This window comes from Hetaerina americana, unplaced genomic scaffold (genome assembly GCF_022747635.1).
Source record: "Hetaerina americana unplaced genomic scaffold, ioHetAmer1.1.p SCAF_3, whole genome shotgun sequence".
Taxonomy (NCBI): Eukaryota; Metazoa; Arthropoda; class Insecta; order Odonata; family Calopterygidae; genus Hetaerina; species Hetaerina americana.
In genome coordinates, this window is record NW_027286874.1 from 9738788 (window position 1) to 9764337 (window position 25550).

At 42.0% G+C, this 25550-nt stretch overlaps 1 protein-coding gene across 2 annotated transcripts in view; it reads left to right on the top strand.

Annotated features, from left to right (window-relative positions):
- Positions 1–9910: 9910 nt before the first annotated feature.
- LOC139690897 (3',5'-cyclic-AMP phosphodiesterase-like) overlaps positions 9911–25550 on the top strand; it is an 843102-nt gene continuing 827462 nt past the window's right edge. For both annotated transcript variants that reach the window (XM_071588514.1, XM_071588515.1), the window contains exon 1: positions 9911–11263. In XM_071588514.1, coding sequence (XP_071444615.1) covers positions 10374–11263 — 890 coding nt within the window. In that variant the 5' untranslated portion in view covers positions 9911–10373. The remainder of the gene's footprint in view (positions 11264–25550) is intronic.

The window sequence follows — 25550 nt, forward strand, 5'->3', positions numbered from 1 at the left end:
GTGTTCCTTTTTTGTGTTTATATATATATATATATATATATATATATATATATATATATATATATATATATATATATATATATATATACACGAGGGTCATCCGGAAAGTAGTACCCGTTCGTGCCGCATGAAGTGCTGACGACGCGAGTAGCCGCTGGACGAGGTCAGATAGCTTCAGTGGCTTGTCTGCCTTCTCTGAGCCAAGTTGCGTGACGCTAGCATTGCCTGTGTTGTTTCTGTGATTGTTTACAATGTTTAAAAAAATTGAGAACGCCGCCAGTTGTGAAGTGAGGGCAGTGATTAAATTCCTCAATGCAAGAAACGTTCGCCCATGTGATATTCATCGCCAATTAAAGGAGGTGTATGGAGACAATGTAATGGACGAGTCGTCTGTTCGGCGGTGGTGTCGCAACTTCAACATGGGGAGGGGGAACACACACGACGATGAGCGTTCGGGGAGACCGTCTGTCATTACAGACCAACTGGTGAGCTCAGTTGACGAATTCGTGAGGAACGATCGGCGCGTCACAATTGATGACATCTGTGAGCATTTTCCCAATGTTTCTCGAACAATTGTTCATGAAATTGTTAAACACCATCTGCATTATGCAAAAATTTGTGCAAGATGGGTCCCTCGCGTATCTCAATGAGCTGGCGGCGAAGGACTATGCAGCAGGAATACAGAAACTTCTCACACGTTATGACAAATGCCTTAATTTGCTTGGAGATTATGTTGAGAAGTAGTTTAAAGTATCCTCTTTCAAATAAAATTTTTTATGTTTGTTAATATTTACTTTTGTGTCTTTATTTCACGAACGGGTACTACTTTCCGGATGACCCTCGTATATATATATATATATATCCTTGATCAAAAAGTTCCGCGAATAACCACCGTGTGGCGCTCCCATCGTTCCGATTTGAGTTCTGGTTTTTTTGTTAAATTGGTACATCTGTTGTTGATATTCCCTTTAAATCTTAGTGTCATAACTTGACATTTGCAAAAGTTACGTAGCCAAGAGTACATCTATCTCTGTGTGTGTTGGCGATTTTTTACAATTGCAGAAATGGATTTAAATTTGCAACAACGAACTTGTATTAAATTTTGCGTAAAAAACGGATTTAGTGGCGCACGGACGTTGGAAATGTTGGAAAAGTGTTTCGGCAACGATTCTCTAAAAAAACGGTCGTTTACCAGTGGCACGAGCGGTTCAGAAGTGGTCGTGAGTCAATCGAAGATGATGAAGGCAGTGGCAGACCATCGACATCGAAAGTCGGTGAAAAAATTGATTAAGTAAAAGAAATGTTGGTCAATAACCGCAAATTAACCATCAGAGAAATAGCGGAGGACTTGAACATTGCCTATGGATCCGCCCAAGACATTGTGGTTAATGATTTGGGTTTCCGTCGTGTAGCAGCAAAGTTGGTGCCGAAAGACCTCAATTTCATGCAAAAAAGAGACCGTGTTGACGTCGCAAAAGACATGATTTGCGAGGCTGAATCCGATCCCACATTCATCAAAAGGATCATTACTGGAGACGAGACGTGGGTTTATGAGTACGACACGCAATCCAGACATCAGGCAAGTGAATGGCGTTCACCAAATGAGCCGAGACCAAAAAAACCACGTCGTTTTCAGTCAAAAAAGAAGACAATGCTGACGGTTTTCATGGATTACAACGGTGTAGTGCATCATGAATTTTTGCCAGAAGGCCAGACAGTAAACAAAGAGTATTATTTGGGCGTTATGAGACGTTTGCGTGAAGCAATTCGCCGAAAGAGACCAGAAATGTGGGCAGAAAACTCGTGGATTTTGCACCATGATAACGCACCGTCGCACAGTGCTATCATTATTCGTAATTTTTTGACGAAAAATGCAACAAATACCATCCAACAGCCACCGAATTCACCTGATTTGGCTCCCTGTGACTTCTTTCTGTTCAATCGAGTTAAAAAACCATTACGGGGAACGCGTTTTAGCAGCCGAGAGGAAGTAATGGAAAAATCGCAGGAAGCACTGATGGACATACCGAAAACCGAATATAAAAAATGCTTCGAGGATTGGATCAAGCGCTGGCATAAGTGTGTTGCAGTCGATGGGGATTACTTTGAAGGGGACAATATAGATTTAGATGAATAAACTTGTATTTTTAATTTTCTGAATAAATTCCGGTAACTTTTTGATCAAGGTAGTATATATATATCCCTCCCCGGACTACAACCTTGACGTGGTGGAAGGGCTTGTGCGTTCTGATGACCCCTAGAGCTGTGCTGGCGGGAGTAATAATTATTGCTCCTGGTAGGGTCACCCATGCCAGATAGGTCGAAGGTTAGGAGCCAGACGAGAGGTAGTCCACGCAGCGTCTGTTCCTCAGTGAGGCGGCTGCAATGGCGTCTGACCCCAGTGGGGCGGCCAGTAAGTGATGGTGTCACGTTAAAAACACTATTGAGGAAGGCAACGGGAAACCACCTCAATTATCATTCCCTAGAAAAATATGATGCACAATAGAGATATTTTGAGTCCTGGCAACCACGGGGCTCGGCCCAATCGGCCGTGTGTCGTGCCCGGCAGCGGGGGAGGCAAGGCTTCCGCGGTCGTCATCCCACGAAACCCTTGCAAGGGAAAACCAGCAGCAGCAGGACAGAAGACGCAGGAGAAGAAGACGAAATTAGTTAAAATAGAAACGTGGAATGTTAGGACAATGATGAGGACAGGGAAATTGGAGAATGTTAAGCGAGAGATGGAAAGGGGAAATATAGATATTTTAGGTCTATGCGAGGTGAGATGGAAAGATAGCGGGGATTACTGGAGTGATAAGTATAGAATAATATACAGCGGCGGGGACGAGAGCCAACGAGGGGTTGCCATTGTATTAAATGAAGAGGTAGGGAGAAGCGTAGTCAACATAGAGCAGGTAACGGATAGAATACTACTAGTGGAGATAAAAGCAGAACCGACGAACTTAGTTATTATTCAGGTATACATGTCACCGAGCAACCATAAGGAAGAAGAGGTCGATAGGATATACGATCAGTTAGAGGACATGATCGCGTGTGTTCCTGCAGGGAAACATTTGATAGTGATGGGGGACTGGAATGCGACGGTAGGCGAAGGAAGAGATGGTGATGAGGTGGGGGACTACGGTTTAGGCACGAGGAATGACCGCGGGGAGAAAGCAGTTGAGTTCTGCAGGAGACAGGGGTTAGTCATCACCAACACTTGGTTTAGACACCACAAAAGACGCAGGTATACATGGAAAATGCCAGGTGACTCAGGAAGATATCAGCTAGATTATATCCTGGTTAGACACAGGTTTAGGAATAGTGTGATAAATTCCCACAGCTTTCCGGGAGCGGATGCGGACTCAGACCACAATTTAGTTGTTATGAAGTGTAGCCTACGTTTCAAAAAGATAAGGCAGGGGCGGCGAGTTAGAAAATGGAATGTAGAAGCGTTAAATGGGTTGAAAAGGAAGGAATACAAACAGGCGGTAGAGAAAATCATGGAGGATGGTGAAGGGCTTAGTACTATCGAAGAAAAATGGGAAATGATCAAGAAGGGGTTGTCTAAAGCCGCAAAAGACACTATTGGAACCGTTAACGCTAAAAGGACTAGGAAACCATGGATCACGGATGAGATGATTACAAAGATGGATGAGCGGAGAAAATGGAAGAATATAAATACAGAATTAGGCAAAATGAAGTACAAAGAATTGAACAATAAATTGAGGCGGGCAATAAATAAAGCAAAAGAAGCATGGTGGAAGACGCAGTGCGAGGATATGGAAAGTCTGCAGAGGAAGGGTGAAATCGGTGCGCTGTACAGCAAAGTTAAATCGTTATCGGGAAGTAAGAAAGGAAGAGCTATGCTAACAGTTAGAGATAAGGCGGGTAAGGTAATAGTTGAAGCAGGAAAGATCCAAGAGAGATGGAAGGAGTATATAGAAGAACTGTATGGTAAAGAACTCAGACCAACAAAGTTAGACATTGAAAAAGAAAATGACGTAGAGGAAGACAGCTTAGGTCCAGGCATACTAGACCATGAGATAGAAAGGGCATTAAGGGAGATGAAACTAAATAAGGCCGTGGGGGTAGATAACATTCCCGTGGAACTTTTTAAATGCTTAGGAAAATGTGGGAGGAAGAGGCTATATGGGCTGATCCGTAGTATATATGAGGAGGGAATCTGGCCGGAAGACTTCGTGAGATCAGTTTTAGTTCCTATTCCGAAAAAGGTAAAGGCCACGTCATGTGAGGACTATAGGACAATTAGTTTGATATCCCACGCAGCTAAAGTTGTTCTCAGGATCATAAACAAAAGGATAGAGAGTAGGGCAAATGATTACTTAGGGGATGATCAGTTTGGGTTTAGGAAGGGGAGAGGTACGCGTGATGCCATTGCAGTAATGAGATTATTAATCGAGAGGAATATAGAACACAACCAGGAGGTATTTGCCTGTTTCGTAGATTTCGAAAAAGCGTTTGATAGAGTGAATTGGGAAAAACTAATGAGTATTCTGCAGAAAATAGGAATAGATTGGAGGGAAAGGAGGCTAATCCGCAACCTGTACATGTCTCAGACTGCTCAGGTGCGGGTGGGAAACGGGGAGTCAGGATGGGCAGTGTTAGGAAGGGGTGTAAGGCAGGGTTGCCCATTATCACCGTTGCTGTTCAACCTGTATGCAGAGGAAATGATCAAAGAGGCATGGGAAGAACTAGAGGTAGGAATGAAAGTGGGCGGGGAATTCGTAAAATCAGTTAGGTTTGCTGATGACCAAGCTTTAGTTTGTCAGCCAGCCAAGGGGCTGCAAGCATTGCTGAGTGAATTGGAAATTCAGTGCGACAGGTATGGGATGAGAATCAATATTAAGAAAACAAAGGTTATGCGATTTTCTAGGAAGAAAAAGGCCAAGCTTAGCATTAAAATAGGAGGGCAAAAACTAGAGCAGGTAGAGCAGTTTAAGTATCTCGGTAGTGTTTTGGACCAACACGGTCAAAGTAGTAGGGACGTAAGGAGAAGAATTGCGCTAGGCAAAGAGGCTTTCACAAGGAGGAGGGAGTTGATGACGGGGACTCTGAGTAAGGATGTTAAGAAAAGACTCGTAAAAACTTTGATATGGAGTGTAGCTATGTACGGTGCGGAAACGTGGTCATTGAAGCAGGAGGATAGACGTAGATTGGAGGCTTTTGAAATGTGGGCGTAGAGAAGAATGGAGAAGGTGAAATGGACAGAGAAGAAAACAAATGATGAAGTCCTTGGTATGGTGGGCGAAGAGAGGTGTTTGTTGGGAGAAATCCTGTGGAGGCAGGAAAAGTGGATGAAGGGGGTATTGACCGGCAGTGGGATGTTGAAGACTGTGATAGAGGGTAGAATGTTGGGCAAAAGAGGAAAGGGAAGGAACAGGATAGGGATGTTGGACGGGATGAAGGGAGGAAGAAAGTAATCAGAGATGAAGAGGGACCTGATATAGAGTAGGATGATGGATTTTGTGTTTTGTTAGGAGTAATAAAATATTTGTTTGGTAGTTGTGTCCATCCAAAAACCTACCTCAAACGGTAGATTACCTTAAAAAATATATATATATATATATATTTATATTTTTTTTAAGGTAATCTACCGTTTTGCTATTACTAATTTGTTTAATTACTATTTGTAATACTACTTTTTTTGAATTTGTGCGGACCAAATATTTGAAAATACCTGAGTGGAGACTTGGCGTAATATTTTGTAAAAACTATTTATAGTTGATGATTCATAGATTGAAATTCGTTGGTTTTGCATTTACGAAAGAGGTTATAATTATTAAAAAATAATGTGCTACTTATAAACTGTGAAGTGAGCGTGCAGTTATTTTTATTCCAAATATCATGAAACGGTTTTATTTTAAATAATTCTCAAATGAGGATTGAGAAAATGAGAAAAAATGCCATAGCGTTAGGTTGGTTTTGTCAAACCCCGCGCGACTGAGGAAGTTCTACTCGTATGATTTCGTGCGCCTAACCGGGGTTAAAAGAGCATTAAAATATGAAAAATGTCCCACACGATATTGGATACCATCATTCTATCCTTAGCGAAAAGATAACTTCTGCCCTATGTTACTACCATTATTATAAAATTCGCGGAATCATAAAATTTCTTTGCTAATATTTCACTTATTTCTAAGACGTTTTCAAAACGTTTTATTTCGTTTTTTATCTTTATAATTGGTTTAATAGCCCTGATTGAATCGGGGAGTGACCAAGAACAAAGAAACTAGAGAGCTTTGGCATTCCAACTCCATGATCCCAGAAAAAAAATAGCTCGAATCTGGTCTTCCCGAATCATTGGTCCAGTGCAGTAATGGATAGTTAATTTTATTCTTGAATCATTGATCTAGACAGTGAATTCACTCCACGCATTGGCTCGCATTTCTCCCTTAAGCAGTGAGCAATGAAACGTGGACGTATTTGGGTGAAATGCTGTGCTTGAAATATGGCAACCAAAATGACCCGGTCACGACAATAGCGAGAAATCTTTTTGAAAAGTGTTACTTTTTTTTGCGTGCAAAGGGAAATCATTCATCTCCATGGCACGGCCGCCACCACTGTCCGATTCCCGCGCCGCAGGTCATACTCATGCACGGGATATCCGACTCCAACCTTTTCCCCAAACCCCCACGTGGTCCCCGCTGCAAATCCCCACCACCAACCCCCTCCGTCCACATCACATATTTCTCCCTCCCAAATCAATCCCCGCATCTCATTTCCCTCGAGCGCGGCCGCCTCAACAAGCGGGCCTTCATCATCCCCGCCGCCCTCTCTCTCTCTCCTCCGCAACATTACGCTTCTCTGCCAATCCTCCTCCCCACACATTTTCTTTCTCACTCTTGACGCTCTCCATGCATAAGGCGGCAGCTACCGATTCCCCTTTTTTTCTCATGCGCCTCACGATCTCCGCTTTCCGCTCCGCGGATTATATGTGCCCCCAAACCATCCGCCATAAGTCATTTTCCTTTTCTTGAAATACCGACTCGGTCCTCTAAAAGACCGGAGTGCCTTATCCACCAGTGCCTACACATTCGCCTCCTTTTGCATAAATCTTTTCTCATACTCTGCGATTCTCCGCGTCATCTTCCTCCTTCCCGCCATAAGAGTCGCCGTGCTTCCTAACGTCCTTCAGCTCGAGACGTTGCTCCACCTCGCCTTTCACCCGTGTCTCCTGAAGGAAGTCGTTTTTTTTATCGTGTAGATGTGCATGATCTATTATGTAAGACTACTTAACGGCTTGACGGCGAGGAGATTAATATTTCAGCAATATTTTTTCTTAAAGCCCAAGATCTATTCTTTGAAATATTCATTCATAAGTTTGGAGGAATTGCCAGCATGAAAAATAAAATATAAGCCGTAATTTTTAATGGTTACATACTTTGCCAAGTTCGGCAATGAGAGAGGTGAATGAAAATTCCATAGATCAGCATTGCATCTTGATATTCATCTTGGTCAATATTATAGGGAAATGAATCTTCGTCTGTTCAATTGCTCTGAGCACTAAATGGAGCCAGGACATTTCGGTGGATTCTAACATTTATTTTGCTCTTTAATTATATTTCTGCTTACAAAAATAAATCTTCAGACGTCGTGTAAGAGGAGTGGTCATCGTATTTTCAGGAATTTAGTAAAAGGTTTCGTAACCGGAGGCAGTCCACTCACCCACGGCTTATCTTTGCGCAATTACGGATAGATGTGTTTAACTGTAGAACGGCCATATATATATAGATATATACCGGCACTGAAAATAGGACACGTTTCTTATCGATCATCCACATTTTGGTGTACGGGAGCAAATCTGTCTTTCTTTTTCGGACCCGACTTTCGAAATCACGTCGATTCCATCGCATCGTAATCAATTATCGAGCGACCCCGTCCCTATTATCCCACCCACTCGCCCCCTGTCCCTTCATTACACCAATCAGGTGGCGTCCTTTGGCGCTGCGTGCCCTCCGCCGTCTCCTCTTTCATCCACTCAGCAATCCACTCTTCCGTCCCTCACACTTGCTCCCACAACCTTGGTTCCATCCCACGGTCTCACGTCAGTCACTCGTCACCTTGTTTTCTCCTCCCAACGCCCCTTGCCCTCTGACCCCTTGTATAAAATAGGGCCTAGAACCCCTTTCCCCCTCTGCACCCCCACCCATCCCGCTCCATCCTCCGCCGTCCCCGTTCCATGTCCTCTCTCCCTCCGCGCGCGCCATGCACACGGACCCGACAAGCCCGCTGCCCGCCGCCCCTCGCCTCTCCGGCCGCGCTCTCACCCTTACCCACCCCCCCTTCCCTCATCAAAACTCCAGCCCCTTCTTCCCGCCTCCCTCGCGACCCTCCTCCAGCCCTCCCCCTTGCCTCGTCTTCGTACCCCTCCAAACTCCCAGGTCCCCTCCCTCCCTCTCCCGTGCTCACCCGGCCTGCCTCTTCGCCGCTTCTCCGCACACCTGCTGTCGAGGGCGGCGGGGCCGAGTGGTGCTGCTCTGCCGCACCGCACGCGGGAAGGAGATCGGGAGAGAGACGAGCAGGGAAGTCACGGGAGAGGGTTGGAGGGAGGGGTGGCGGTCGGATATTCGTGTTGGTCATGGTGGACCACTAACGGGTTAGGAGAGGCGTATTGCATTTTTTCCAGTTCGCCCGCGTAATCCCTTATCCACCACACCTCCCTCCGGCTTAATTATGGTGCTTTAAAAAGCTACGTATCTCAACAGATAGGGCGCTCGTTTCGAGGCGAGGTTCGAAATCTGCCCGGCCACTCATTCTCCTCCCTTGGTCTCCGCGCGCACCCAACTCCAGCGTCTCCTTGAAAGTTCTCGCTCCGGTTATTCTCGCGAAACGCGGTTCATCTCCCGGTCTCATTCCCCGTTTCACCTTTGTCAGTCGCAATTCTTTTTCACGCAGTCCGTCGTGCGCTGGCTATTGAGTGCCGAGGTTAGAACCGAGATCTCCCGATGGAGGGATCGCCCTGATCCGACTCAACAGCATTTGTCCGCTCCATCCTCCGGATCCATCCACTTCCCCCACCTTATTTAACGGCGATTGATTCTCCCCGGTGCCTGAGGTTACTCGCTGTTTGTACTTACGTCCGGGTGAATAGTGAATAGATGACTCCTATTCTGGTCTGTGATCCTTAAAAATTGATCCCTGCTGCTCGTCCGCCAGCGAGACTGCAATTTGCGCTCTCGTGGGCAGGGCGACGAGGTAGATGCAGAGAAGGGCGGGAGCTGAAGGAAGGAAGTGACGGCTAGGATTTGTTTTTCTTTACGTTTCTATCCCTTTCGTGATACTTATCCATATGTCGATAAACTCTCTTTTTCCCTGTCGTATTCATCAAACCCCGCGTCGGATTTTCCTTCTCCCCCGGGAGAGTTCGCGTCCCCCCGACCCCTTTCCGGTAGCGAACTTCCTACCGAATACCCTTCCATGTGATCCCCATTTCCCATCTATTCGCGGGACCGAAAATTTTGTCTCAAGCATCGCACGACGGATGCGGCGGTGGTTGTAGAATGAGGTGAGAAGGTCCATCGGGAGAGGAGATGGGAGGAAGAGAGTCTCGTAGAAGAGCGGCAATGGAGTGAGAGGTGGGGTAGAGGGGGAAGGGGGAGGAAAAATCAGGTGGAGGGAAGCGGGGGAGGGGGAGTGCTTCACGTAGGGAGCGCGGGGGAGTTAGGGGGGAGAGAGTGGAGAGGGAGTGAGGGAGGGAGAGAGAGGAGAGGAGGGAGCGCTTATTATTGGCCTCGCCAGTCAGTGCTACGGCGGGAGCGAGGGGAGAAAGAAAGAGGAAGGCCGAGAGGAAGGCACGGGCGAAAAAACGTTCTCTTCAGAGAGTGAGACACCCACGGGTGGAAAGGGTTCGGGGGGAGAGAGACGGTGTTGGCCGAGGGGCGGGGGGGGGCCGACTCGCGAGAAGGTGACGGCAAACCGCGTGTGTGAGTGCACCCTGGCGGTCGGTCGAGCTGTGGTCGCGGCCCACTCACCGATCCGCTCACGTCTCCATTCGCGACGGACATAACGTAAACACCCGAAGACCACCCATTAGTGCTCATAGTGCTGCTGTTGACTTCCTCATCTCCACGGTTTTCCAGACCGGAGGAAGGGAAATTAGTGATCTGCTGTCTGGTCCCTAAATACGTATATATATATATGCGTTTGTATGATACACGTATATTTTGCTTTTTGCGTGCAAGTGCCGTGGATTATCTCGAGAGAAATAAAAGCAGGAAACAGAACTGGGACCCTCACTTCACCTCTCGCTCTCTGGGCGGGAATCGGATCGATCATGTGGTTCGAGAGCGGACGAGGCTTCCGAATTTGTGAAATGGTGAGCGATTAGCGGGACGCAGAGAGAGTACACAACGATGGAGGCCGAGGAAGACGCGGAAGGGGAGAAATCCTCGTCTTCGTCCTCCGCAGTCGCCTCCACGCGATCCACTGCGTCGGCCAGCAACGCCAGTAGATGGAGCAGCACTTCCCGGTCCTCTTCGACCTCCATGAGGACCGTCACCACGTCCTCCAACAGACTGTTCCTCGCTCGGTCGTCCAAGCTGTCGGCATCCGCGGAAGAGGAGAGCGAGGGGGATGTGGAGAGCTCGGAAGAACAGCGGCGGTTGGTCGCCTCCTCCACGATGACCTCCGCGACCGGTCGGGAGGCCCGGCAGTGGTTGACGGCGCCGGGAGCGAGGGGAGAAACCGCTAGGTCCATGGAGAGCCTCCGGACCACGTCTTCTTCTCAGCAGCAGCATACCCTCCACAAGGCGCACTCAACCACCACGTCCACAGCATCTCTCGCCTCCTCCCGACGCTCCCTCCATCGCCTAGAGAACCCCGCGACGGAGCGGGAGGCCCGGAAGGCCATAGAGGCACGCTCCCTCGAATCCCTCGAGCGCGAGATGCGGAGGAACCGCTCTACGGAAGAGGTGATCGGCGAGGTGGGTGGAGGCGGCACGCCTGTCCACGGCGGCTCACCGTTCCCGGCCCCGCCGTCGTTCGGCTGGGGCCGTCGCCCGGGCGGCGCGGTGCCCCCGCAGCAGTTGTCGCTGCCGGGCGTCGAAGGGGGTCTCTTTCTCCCACCAAGGAGGCTGACCATCCTGTCCCCCCACTCGCCAACTCCCGAGCTGTACCAGGGTATCGCCGCGTCCATGGCCTCTGCCATGTCGTCTTCGACCTTCTCGCTGCGCACGCGTCGCAAGAAGGCGGTGGTCTTGCCGCGACTCGTCCTACCCAGGAGCGACAGCGAAGTGTTTCTCGAGTGAGTAAGGGAAGTGGTGGAGTACGGCGGAGGTAGGGTTTTGGAGGCGGCCGCCGCCGCTGCCTACCACCTCTTGCCTCGGCTCCTGCCCTTCGCGGTGGTATTACCCTCCTCCCTCTCCCCTCTCCGCCTGCCCCTCTTGCCCTCCCGTGTCACGCAGGCGCCTGGGGATTAATTCCCTCCCTGAAGCGGACCGTCATGCCTATCGCTTTAACACACTGCCGCCGCGTGCCACTTTCACTGTGCTCTCACGCAAGAGAGTGGGTTTCGTTTCGGTTACATGTTGGGTTTAAGACGGTATTTTTCATGTATCGGTTAAGGAATAGTATATTATATTTGAACGAGCACAGTCTGAACACGGAACCTGGACCACAACTTAAAGAAGAGATACTCTTCAACCAGCTTAAATTTTGAACTGCTAATTTGGGTGTTTTATAAAAATTGGATGAGAGAGAGGTCTTTTATTTGTTTAAAAGTAATGTTAATATTTTACGAGCAACCTCTTCACGCCACCAATGAGAGGTTAGATCGTGTTAGGAGAGAACTTTAGTAAGTGAATCCGTTTCGTTGAACACGATCTCTGAAGTTTTATCCGTGTATTAAGACCATGGTCTCTCTTTGTTTTTATATTATGATATAATTAATTTGAGCCCACATATTCTACACTCTCCTCGAAAACGTTTTATTTAGTAAAGATAAAGTAAGACATGTAATAAAAGCTTAGAGTTAGTTGTTACATAATTAATTATTCTATTTAAATCTTAACTGGGTATACTATTGACTTTTTGTAGTGATGTTTTATTGGTAGTATGGAATTAAAAGTATTATGAAAAAAGTAGGAAAAATAATTGGATAATAACAGGAGAAAGTCTTGCAATTTTCCATTCATAGTTTTTTTTGTTAATAATATTTCTAGGATTTTTTTCCGAATTCATGTTAAATTCATTAAGTTTCACGTGTGTCTTGTCATTTTCGAGCATTTTTACGAGCAAAGCTGACACCGTGATATATGTTAGTCATAAAGTAGGGAAGAGTAAAACGGCCAGTGTACGTAGGAATTTACTGATTGGAAAATACGAAAGGGGACCTCAGAAGACAAAGATGGAAAAGAGGAAGCTGAATTTATAGCAGGAAGAAATTCGCCGATCGGATTTAAGATAAGAGGGTTTATAGCATATCGAATATATAGAAAGAGTTTTATAATTAATTATTCAATGACTGCATTTCTGATTAAGTTTTGTGAGGTGAGGCGTAAAATATTTTTAGATCGGAAAATTAATTTAAGCGAGTGCGCAGTGACTGTTGTTATGAGACAAAATCTAGGAATGGTCAAGAAAATATTTATAGCTAATTTAATTTTTTCAATTTCTCTATTTAATAAGAAAGCGTTCGCAGAAATTTCATTGCTATATTTTAGATACCAGTTATCCTAAACAAATTTTAAGTATTCAGGATTACAGGTATCTTAAGAATTGTCAGAACTTTAACTCGTGAACTATGGACAACCGATTTTGATTTTGGTTGATTCACATAAATTTTAGGCTAAATTAAGTCTACAAGTCTCTGAGTTTTGTCTCTCATTCACATTTATTCATTTTATGTACTATTGATGATTAATTATATCTATGATTTCAAAAAACATAGGGAAAAATTCGAATGTGATGCTTTGTAAAATTCATCATTTCAAACTTCCAGCGCTTCGGTTACTACTCAGTTGACTCCGTACATGCTCTCCGTACTTTGCCTGCCCGAGTCTATTGTCAGATCATCCCTTCAGGAAATGCGTTATTAAAACATAATAAAAAATCAGGAATCCTATGTAAAATGATATTTTTTATGGTGAATAGCACACAGGAAATTTATTTTTGGGTGAACGAGCGTGAAACCAATCAATTTCGGCTAAACCTCTACACGTTCATCTAACTAAATCTCCGAAAATTCAATGCTTGACCAATGATTGCTGTATGAAATAATTTTACCTATTTGTACCTATTATCTGAAACGTTGGCAGTAAAACTTTTTAGATTTCGTTCCATCTCCTGAAGATTCTATAACTCGTCATAAACCCTGCGCTTGACTGCATGGCTCACTTTCAACTGAAACACGCTCAGACAAGTGGTTGGAAAAACTCGTGGGTTGACATTAGACTTTATCCGACGACTGGACTTACAGTGTTTCGCTCATTTTTTTTATGCCAAGGTCGGCTATAATGGATAAGAGAGCGTTCATGCCTTTCCTTCAAACCCGTGAATCGGCCTAACACGTGCGTATTCTCCAGCGTATACTAATGACGAAGGTACATATTGCTTGCAGAAGGAGAAATGGGACTCGTACATTTACATCCGTTGAATGGGATTAGACCCCATTCATACACGTTGTGATATTGGGATTTTTAGACAACCATTGAAGTCTCCTCGAGTACTTCAATCGCGCGGCGGTGAGATTTGACAAGCGATTGATGACCAATCATTTTTTCGCTGACATTTTCAAATGAGATTTAAAAGTCAATAATTGAAATTTTAATTTAGTTGAGGGATTAAATACTCTTGTTCATCAAAACCTAAATGAACTAGATCAGTTTTTTTATTGCTAATAAGTTTCACGAATGTTTGATCCCATTTTGAGTTTCAGAATATTAATTTCTTCTGGGATTAATTTATGAAAATGTAATCTGTTCTATTATCGTCCGTCCCTCCGATACGTTCTCAAATTACCATTAAAATATTTTATTAGAAGATTTTCAACCCTTTAAAATGGAATACTATTTTTAATCAGGATATTGAAATCGCTGTTTTGTTGGGAAAATGCATAACATAAAAAGTATGTCACAACTCCGAAGTGAGGATTTATTGAAAATATAACGGCCTCATTTAGAGACATTGAAATACGTTATACAAGTGTGCAACGTACTTTTTTGATGTTTCAGTACCGTTAAAATGGAAAAGTATTTTTTGGTGGAAAAATTGCCCCTTTTGCTAAACTTCGAATGGCATTTATAATACTTTCATTGGCTGTCATAGGTATCCGGTTTGTTAAGATTAATTTTGCCACCGATACCACTTAGACTAAATTATGTACGTTTCAGCTCATTATACGAGCAGCTTTCGAGCAAGTATTCAAAAATTGACTTTCTTGTTATCATTATTGTAACCCACATAAGATATTTAGGATGGTTCTTAAGCAGGATAAGTGATTATTGCATGAGAATACACAGTGTCTCATAACACCAAAGTGTTTGCCAAAACCAACGAGCATGCCTATACAATCCTGTTGAATAAAAGAATTAATCTAAAATATAAAACAGTATTGTTGGAGGTATCTCTCAAACGGGGTAATAACAAAAAATAATGGCATTAACCACTAATTACTTAATACTGACCAATATTGATAAATTTATACTATACATTTTAAGTTCATTAAAGTTTAGAATAGGAGTGATTATTAGGGAACCACGTTATGCGGTGACTTTCCGCTAATTATGCGTACGGCATTTAGCTTAGATTTGATTTCAATGAAAACTATTGCTGAATTTTCTCCCATTAATGACTTGGGCTCGTAAGTAATCCGTAGGGAAGTTTTTAATTGATCCTGTCCGGATGCTTTCGTCGTTTTTGCGAATTAGTTTTGTTGTGTTCTAACATCAACTGAACCGAATTCCAGGAGCAATTATTCCTCGTAATTGATCCCCATCGTGGGAAGTGCTGATTGGCCGATGATTGAGCTCGGCTCAAAGCCTAAAGAATGAACTCGGAGGAGGTTCCGAGACTGGTGAGAGAAGAAAACATTCTCTGGCCTTGAAGGGAATTCAATTTCCTCCAGAACGAAAGAGACAGTTCTGGCAAGTGACTATCGGTACCAAACTTTTGGCAACTTGAAAACCACTGCCCTGTCCTTGATTACCCTTTCATAACTTGTGTGCTCTGCTTTTGACGTAATTCTCTTAAAGGGAAGGAAAGCAAGGTGGCGGCTCATACTTAAATTCCTTTTTCCGCTTTTAAACCCCGAATAAGGTTTATGTTTTGCACTTAGTTTGCTTGAAATCGGCTAGGTAACATTTTATTGGAACGCCTCGGGTCGAATCCGTCTATGGTGGGTTCTATTACCCCTCCGAGCACGTGAACAGTTGTGTTCTGTCTTGAGATTATCACCTATGCAAGGCAAATTGCACCAGTGCCCCATAATGGAGAAATCATATTAATAAAGTTCATTGTTAAAACTTAGCATACTAAGTTATTGATTTTTTTAATTCAGTGTGCAATGCCTATTGAATACTTTTATTTGAGTCACATCACATCTGAACTCTTTTTTGCTTGGAGTAGTAACAGTTTACTCTTTATCAGCATGTAGCATTCCCGTCGGGGGCAATGAAACTCACTACCTCTGTGAATCATTGAATAAACTATACGGTATGTAGTGAACGTCCGTAAATGCCCTCTTTCCGGATGAATTAACGTGCAAATTACTTGATTGGTTATTTAAAATGAAGACAGTCATAAATTTATAACTTTAATATGCAGAATTGACTTGGTTATCCTTTTAACCGATGCCAAAGTGGGTTTATTTTAGGAGCGAACTCCCAGGAAGTGCTTTCAAGGGCTATGGAAGGAGAATGCGGTGACATTTCCGTCAAAAGGTGTGTCATTGAGAGACTTGACGAATTTACGTGTGCTCATTAACTGAGTCCTCCACTGCATAGTTTATATTACCAGCGTTGTGATTGTTTTCATGCTATTTATAATGCATACATTTATGTGTGTAATCTAATTACTCACATGTTTCCTATATATTATTTATTGCAATTTCAGTATTTGAAAGTCTTGAATATAATAACATGATGTAAAAATGAAACACCCGTAAACAAAACGGAACATCCGTAAAGAGATTAGTAGAATCGTGCGCGGGAAAAACACCCAAGTCTTACAAAAGGAAGAGTATAATCAAACCCTTAGGAATTTTTAAAGTGAAAATCTGTCATACGAGTACACAAATAATTGATTACAGAATCTTAGAAGAATATGTATCGTAGAAGAATAAAACTAGAAGGGTCAGTTTTGGTAAATGTATCACATAGATACAATTAATTGTGAATTGTATATGAACCGAATGAAGACACTATAGCTAATGTTTCTGCGAACTGAAAGTTATGTAGGCAAATTGGAACACATTAAATGCATTCGTCGTTTGGTGTGCAAGCTACTAGATGAATGGGCATACCTACACGCAATAAGTTCGTATATCCCGGTCGCGGCGAATATTTTTTGCACTCTGAAATAGTTGCATTGTAATGCGCATTTAGCGAATTACTACGTTAAAATGTACTGCCACGGTATCTCCCGGGTTTCTTGCAATGAGTACTCATAGATGATCATAGTGTGAAATCAGGGTAGGGCATGGACATGCATATTATGGAGAGAAAGAAATTGATGCTCATTGTCCAGGAATGTCTTAAATATTGGTGCTTACTGAGAGGTGAACTTAATCTTAATTTTTTTAAAAGTTGTGGATGGATCTATGTATGCCCTCTGAAAGGAGACAAGATCAAACAAATTGGTTTTTCGTGCCTTCCCTGCATTCGTCCATACATATTTTTTTTAAATCCTTCATCATATCTAGATCTGTTTTTAATTTCTCATCTTGTTTCGAATAATAATAGAAAAATGTTTTTACAATATTCGTGAGTCTCAATTGAATTCTGGTTTATCATAATGGACCACTGATGTGTTGATCCGCTTTCTCGAATTTGAAAGTGCTTGAATAATTTCTTTGCTCTAAAACCCGATTTGATGATATTTGATGCAAATAATTTAATCCGATATAAAAAAAAGTGGTGCCCTGCTCCGACCGAGCGTGTTTACGATGGAATGGTAAATCCGATTTTTTTAATACTCTGGTCTCTTGAATTTGATTGAATGCTTAGGAATAAAAAACATCAAATATGCATTGGAGAACAATATTTCATTAAAATGAGATCCTGTCCGATCATCGCCGTTCAATAACACCTAATTTTTATCGATAGGAAATTTAATTTTCTCTAAAATTTTGCGTTACTCCATATGTAGCCATTTATTGTAATGCTTCAGGAATTTATTAACAGGCAATCTGAATACGATCGTAGAAATATGTATAAATTAACGATTTAATAAGCAAAAGACCCGCGGAAATCAATCAAAAGGGTGATTTGACTGGTGAGGATTGAGGTCACTTAATACTAAGCGCAAAGCGCTGCATGTGAAATCAGGGTAGGGGGACCACTTCCTTTCCCTGTGCCACCTCTGGTTTCTCAAAGACACCTCGTTTTTGGGGAACCATACGGCTAAGGCGAAGCTGAGGGCGTTAACAGGCGTCCTTGACAATCGAACCCGGGTCCTCGTGACACACAACGGCATTTTATGAGAAAGTACACAATTCACACACCGGAGTAGGTTGATCATTTTATTTCATTGTGTTTTCTTAAGAAAATGTGGAGTCCAGGAGATCGCACGTACTGGATGAAGATAGGGGTGTCCAAATGACCTTCTATGCCGTCTCACCACTCATTTGAACTAAATGCAAATGAAGTGTTGACTTTTCTGTTTTCTGATTTTACTTTGAATAATACTGGTGCATAAATTATGGAAGAGAGTGAGAGAAAGAATAGGTGCATCCAAGCCAACAATCTTTGTTTTGAGCAGTAAGATATTTTTTGAAATTATCGGTAGAAAACTAATGATTTACTTTGTAAGTAAGTTATTTGCTTTGCAAGGTAAAATAATTTGAGAAGTTAATAAAATAGTTAGCTACATGTATCAAAGTAATTATTTATATATTTATGCGCGCAGGAGAGTATTCAATTATAAGAACTCGTTACGATATACTCAGGTTATAATTTTTACTTGCATCAGTGTTTACTAATGTGTCATGTAATTGCATTTGATTTAACGATAAAGTAAATAAAAAATAGTAAAAATTAATTTTTAACTTCATTTGGTAGTCTAAAAAGTGAAGTCCAAGTCAATTATGGGGAGCATGGAAGCTCTAACATTTGTTCCCTATGGAACAAATTTATTCCCTATTTATGCGCTGGAAGTCGTTCTTCCTTCTTTATAAATTGTTCACTTGGAGAACACGCTGGTATAGAAGTCAGATCAGATATAATATAATAAGCAATGTAAAAATCAGAGAAAGCAGAAAATAAATGTAACTACCCCTTCACGGCCCTTGCTCATGTAAATGTTTCATCAATAAAAGATGCCTCGTTCGAAAAGTTTGGGCGTGTTTTTAGTTTAGGTGCCACTACGCGGCCATTCATAGAGGATGATACTCGGGACCGATGATGAGACACGCATGTGGAGGAGTCTCCTGGATCCCATCACTCCGTGCGCTTTTCCTATGGAGGCTTAAGTGTTCATTAACTTGATTTTCTGACATCTCCCCAAATGAGAATGCATGGTTGAGTGGATTTAGGGTAAGGAAGTTACGTCAAAGAACTCACAGGAGCACACCCACTTGCTGAACGCTAGTGAACCAATAACTACGTTAAAGAAGTATTTAGCTACTGGAATTGACTCTTGGGCACGTAAAAGTTATATCAGTGTTGATAAACCGTGCTCAGGTATAGGCATTCTCTCTGAGTCGTCTGTTCGAAGTTATTTTATAAATTAATATGTTGACAGTTTTTATATCATTCTTAGTAAAATTTTCATACCATCTACAATGATTTCCGTTCATTTTACATATTGGTATCAAAATTTTTTCGGCACTTGAAATTTCTATCATTAACTTTGTTTTTCCATCTCCATGTTGACATTATCATCAAGTAATGAAGTTAATTTCATTGATTCTACGAAATAATAAAATACCTGAAATGATTGTTATATACATAGAGTTAAATTCTTATTCCATTTATTGTATTATTATTATTGGTATTCCATCGGTTGAGGTACATTTAGGATGGACGCAGCTAATATCAGAGGACAACGATACATTTACTTGCCCCTCCAAACAAAACCTGGTGTCCGATATTGCAATAAGCCCCTCTTCAATTTCGCATACTTCCGTCATTCCGTCCAATACGTCTATTCACTGCCTGCTCTTCTCTCGCTTGCTTTAAGTTCTCCCCTCCATCAGTCTTCGACATTCCATTACCAATTAATACGCTCTGCAGCCATCTTTCTTGCCTCATTTTGATTTCTTCCTACAGTCCTCTCTCCTCCCCCACCATGCCTAGGTCTTCCTTGTTTGTTGTACTTTATCTCCATTTCACCTTTTCCTTACTTCTCCACACCCACATTTCAAAAGGTCCTAATCTACCCCTATGATCTTGTTTTAATGACCATGTTTCCGGGCCTTACAAAACGACACGCCATATCAAAGTTTTGATGAGTTTCTTCTTATCATCCTTATTCAACGTTCCTGCCATCAATTTCTTACTCCTTGGAAAAGCTTTGATTTATTTTGGTGAAGTTTTAAAACTTCAATTCCAAAAATCCCCATTCACGATAACTTCTATTAGTTTGTTTTCGTAGCAAATATCATTTGACGCCAAAATGTTTTTTTTAATTGATACATTAATCCTTAAGATACATATAATTTCAATCTTTCTAGTTTTTTAAATCATATATTCTCAAGATTAATGTGACGCAATCAATTTTCTCAACATTCCTTCCATTACCAGCGTTTAAATATAAAAAAAAATTAATGACTTACTGCAAAGAGGAAGGCAAACGATGAATTGTTAAATATGCTGGTTGAACAGAGGAAGTTGCTCGGTGAAATTCGAAGTAGGATAAAACGTGAGTGGAGAAAATGGTGGCGGGACGTTGGAAAAATTGATGGAGGAGAGAATGTGTGATGAAGTAAGGTGGGAGAAAAGGTTATTTGGGTAGCGTAAAGGCAGGTAGAAGTAACGAAGAAATGAAGAAGGGAATAATTTTGAGAAAAAGATGGAAGTTCTCGCCCTGCGTGGAAGATAGAGTTATGAGGAACCGTCGTTAGAAACCTAGCAATAATAGGAAGAATAACTTGGGTCAATGAAAAGACATATTTGTTGGCGAATAGATTTTGAATAATTTGTAATTCCTAGTTTAAATTGCGAAGGAAATAGTGCTTCAATATAGTGAACGTTTAGGTTTGTATCATGACTAATTGATGGGATAAGTGTTGTTTTATGAAACCCATAGTTGCCCAAGGTACGATTCCGTTCCCCATAAGTTTTCCATTTTAATGGAGAACCTAGAATATATTTGGAATTGGAACACCTTCTGAAGGCTGTACTAAATACTTTCTCCAAGATATTTTCTTTATCGCGTGTAACTGCAACGGTTATTTTTGTTTGTTACGATTTTTGCTAAACTTAGAGATTCATTTACGTCTCAGTTTAGAGCCCTGTTGAATCAATTCTTAAAACAGAAATACTCCATTTCAGAGATGACTTCATGATTTGAGTTGCATTGACTAAAATAAATCCACTCCCCAATCCATATAGTGATTCTGATCATCAAAAGCGACTGCCAATCTCGGCTATGGTTGTGCTGTTACTGTGCTCAATGATCAAACAAGATTCTGTCAGAATTTTTAACGCCTGGTACGTTGAATTGAAGGGTTGACCGTAATTCAGATAGGAACAGAGGGAGCTATGGAATTTGGAATGCGTTTTGTCACACAAAACGTATTGAAACCTCGTGCCAATTTCATGACATAGGGTGTATGCAGTCGATGATACACTAGTTTGATTAGAACAGGTCTCGATGCCCTCGGTACGTTTGAACAGTGACTGCTGCCGGGTGGTTTATGACGTAACTCATCCTAATGGTACGTATTTGATCAGCGTGTTTCCATAATGACACAGCCATGAAATAACACAGTTAAGTAAATATTAACTACCACAGAGTTCAGCAGCTTGGTATTAGCCTAATCTACGTTCGCTCGAACATAATGATGACTTCATATAATAATATGTTCCCCGTGTTTTGACATTTCCCGAAACTATTTTTATTTCGTTATATGCTGAACGCACGCTTAGAACTGTCGTAGTCCAATGGGAACATGGTGTCGTGGCTATTCTGTGATCTCTCTCCCTGGAGTAAATTCATGTCGTCGTCATAAAAATTTGTGATCCTATAAATTAAGCGATCGAAGCATAGACATATTTTTCTCTCCCAGAGCTCTCATGTAGCTCACGTTCAAGGGCGCCTGATTGTGGAAAGGGACGGAATTGATGGCATCGAGGCTAACACGTATCACGTCCAGGGTTGCACGCTACCTGAAATCAAATTGGTGAGTATTATGCTGAAAAAATATCACCTCGTGAAGCCGGAACCTCGAGCCCCAGGAAGTCCCGTATTGGGATTCTCGGCTGCTCGATAGAAATTTTCTCTCGGTGTAATATTCATCCTGCGCTCCGTGCTTGGCGTACGTTGGCCGTGGAGGCGACATGCGTGGTAGGGGAAGAATAGATTCCGAAGTGTTTCCCATTTATATGCTTGCTAATAACTTACTTGTGCGTATTCTGTGTATCAATATGGTGTGGTGGCTAACGTACTGGCTTTCAACCGAGAAGGCCCGGGTTAGAATCAGAAGATTGAATATATTTTTCAGTGGTGTCCCGATCCCTACTTGAAGTGCTTTGTGGAGAGCACTTTGAGTGAGTACACCGTATGTCGAATGGGACCTTTAACTGTGGTCTCTTTGGCGCCTTCCTTTAAGATTATGTTAATGCCGACGCCGGGTTTCTCTCCACCATTCCCCCTTTCCTAACTATCCCTTGTGGCGCAAATGGCCTTAGCTGTTGGTCACCTCCTCTAAAACTACTACTATCATATTCATATGCTTACTTTATTTTCACTTTGGTTCGCCATTTTACCAATGTGATTACGCTTGTTAACATTCACTAGGCAAGCCTATTAAAGTTTTTATGACATTGCTCTCTTAAACATGTTACTGTCGACAGAGATACTGTATATTTTGCACGATCAATGACTTAAAGTAAAAAATAGGTACACTATGAAGACAACTTGGTAGAGAACTTCTATGGCGTAGAGGTGGTTATTAACATTAGTTCAGTTGATGGAAGTGGCAAAATCTATTTCAATGTATTTTTGTAACAATATGAAGCATTTAAATTGTAAGAATAATAATTAAATAAATTGTGCAAAGGTAGAATTTTTCAATTATTTTAAATAAGTGCACTCCATCATTCATTTTTTGTCCTGAGGTTGCTTGAAAATAATCGCTCATTCTTCAACATCCAGTGCTCATTCTCCAACGCCGCCACAGCTCTTCATATTCACATTCCATTTCACTTTTCCTCTAAAATTCTCCTTCGGACTTCCTCACGGTACCTTTTATTTTCTTTTCACATATATTACTTTCCTAACAAATTAAATTTATCGCGGGACCGTCCCTATGCATAACATTCTATAATTTCATATAATGCTCCATGTATACAGTCATATTATATTCAGCACATATCCAGATCCATTATATATCTTCCTCTATGGTCTACTTTTCTTCAGGCTGTTTGAATCGAGTACCACACTCTCTCCCCCTAATTTCCACACAAACCATAAATAATTTTCGACTTGCAGTTGAATTCATACTTTAACTAGTTTGACTATGAGTAATTATTTGCATACCGGTACGAAAATATTCACGATTTAAGCTTATCAATATCTCTTCACTTCGGGATCACATTACCATTATATGTGGGTGTAATTGAATTTGTCTACACATTATATCTTCCTTTATATTTAAGTCGTTCATGCAACTTTAAAAGGAAATTATTTTCAGTATTTCTTATCTCCTATTATTCGCTGTGTTTAATTCATTAGTATGACAACATTTTCTATATCTTCCACTAAATGAAATTTAATATTTAGGAATTGTTAAGAAATTAGAATATGTTGTTCTTAAGTGCACTTTGAGGATGTTTAGGCTAAAGAAGATAATGAAGTTGAAGGGCATTTGTAATTAATAGTTAATTTTAAGGAAATGAGAATTAAATAAAGCAACTTACTAATTTTCCTTGTTAAATAAAATTTATGACAGCATATAAATTATGTTGGAAGGAGTGAAGGGAGTATAATTTTATGTGGAATTCAGAAAAGGGTTGATTGTAGGCTGACGCTGTGTCATATTAGGTGAGGCTTATAATTGGGTTGGTGGTCAGTCAGTGTGTCCCATACATTGCCAAAACATACCTTAATCGGAAAGCCAAAAGATATTTTATGCGTTGTGCTAATATTTTTCTTTCATTCCTTTTAACGGTAATATCTTGTTTTGAGCAGAGGTTTCGATGCTAATTTTGAGAGATTTGCATTCAAGTCATAATTCACATAAACTTTACGCAAGACAGTGCCAGCATCAATATTTCTTCCTGGGCGTAGATTTAATTGTTTAATACCGTGTTCTAGTGTCCCAACTGAACGACATGATTATGAAGAGGAGTAGAAAGCTTTTTTAAAATATTTTGGGTTGTTTACTAATATTTATCGGAGGAATTTTCAAAAATCTCAATAAATTATTGTCCCCCGCAGCTAGGTGAAATGAAAAGATGTTAATTTTTCATTCATATGATGAGCACTTTCCATAATGACACGAGTCAAGAGATATATTTCCGTTTTTGTCACGGATAGTCAATGAAGCGAGAACGGAAGGGAAAACTGGCCAGTGAGGCGATGTTCTCCACTCTTTGTGGTTTGCAGCCCAAGGCTATATTAAATTACTTCGCCTTCTCTGCTTCACCAGCGGTGACGAAAATTTAAGCATTTCGCGTGACACAGTTGGTCGGAAAAAATATTTCGTACTCCTCACGCCTGATTTCTTTGCGTGCTTGCAGAACAATATTTGCGTAAGACTCGTGTCATGACCTCAGAACTTATCAATGAGTGGTATATAAACTTCGCACTTGTCTGCCGAAGTGAAAAATTTTGCTCGGAATACCCGTGAATTTGATCAGTGATTTTTTTTTCGTGCAGGTTTTTTTGATACGGTGACGCCTCTATTGAAACGGATATATTTAATAGCAGATCTGATGATTGAATAATATCTAGGCAAGTTTTTTGCTCCGTTACGTTTACATGAGGGGTGTTGTGCGCTGTGTGACTTGTCCGGAAATTAGTTTTCATGAAGGAGAAATGGAATATAAGGAAAGTATGCGAAGCGAAGATCGTTACGCAAGTCTATTTCCGTTTTCGTTTCATCAGCACAGACGACAGAAGAATGTCCCTCAAAGGGATGCAATCCATCCATTCCCTAAACCTTGCCGAGAGAATTCACCCGGAAGTCTCCGACAACGATTCCTTTCCTCCCTCCTATAACTCGACCTCTCTCTCTCTCTCTCTCTCTCTCTATATATATATATATATATATATATATATATATATATATATATATATACATGGGGCCGTCGGAATGGTGGTTTGGACAGGACCAAATGTCTGTGGGGGTCGTGAGAGAGGTAAGGGGATTGCGAGCGGGGAGTGGAGGTGGTTAAGGAGTGGGGTGAAGCGGAAGTGAAGGTGGTGGCCTATGGCCGAGTGTGGGATGGTCCTGTTCCTCTCCCGAACAGATGACGCCGACGGTGCTGGTAATAGGGGTGGAAGGAGTTCGTGGTTAGCCCGAGGGGGATGCGGCATAATGGGAAGTGCTGGATGAACTCTCGCGTCCATGGTGTGGACAAACTGGATTGGGTCATCCCTTCCTCGGTTCACTTCCGTCTCGACGGAGTAACTATGTTGTCGACGGTGCGATCTTCGTGACACGTCTTTGCTGCATTGTTTCTTCGTTTCTTTCGTTATTAATAATTCGCCTTCTGGGCTGTTCGATCAAGGCAAACAACTGGGTCGAATTTAGCATGTGGATTAATAATTTCCGTTCCACCCACTCCGCAGGCTCTGCTCCTTACTTCCCCGTGGGACAGTTATGAGATTCTCTTTTTTTCTCCGTCGCTGGATGCACCGCCTTCTCCAGTCAACACCGTTTTTCCGTTCTTCCGCCGGAATTCACGGAGGAGAGGAATTTCCCCATTTCCGAGAGCCCTGAATAGTATTTTGGACTGCAGTCGAGAAATTAGGTCGGGTGGAGACGGGTTTTATCCCGAAAAACTTTGTTGTTCCTGTAAAGATTTTTTTTTTGTTTTGATTGTTCTGAAAGGGAAAAAACAAATAAATTTAGAACCTTACACGTTTTCACGAGACGTCACCGTAAACTAAGGACGAGATGTCCCAGTTTTTCCAGCAAAACCGTGCGATGAGCCGCTGTCTGCCTCTCATGGGTAAAAAAAATTTTGCTCACTACTGCAAACTCTGCC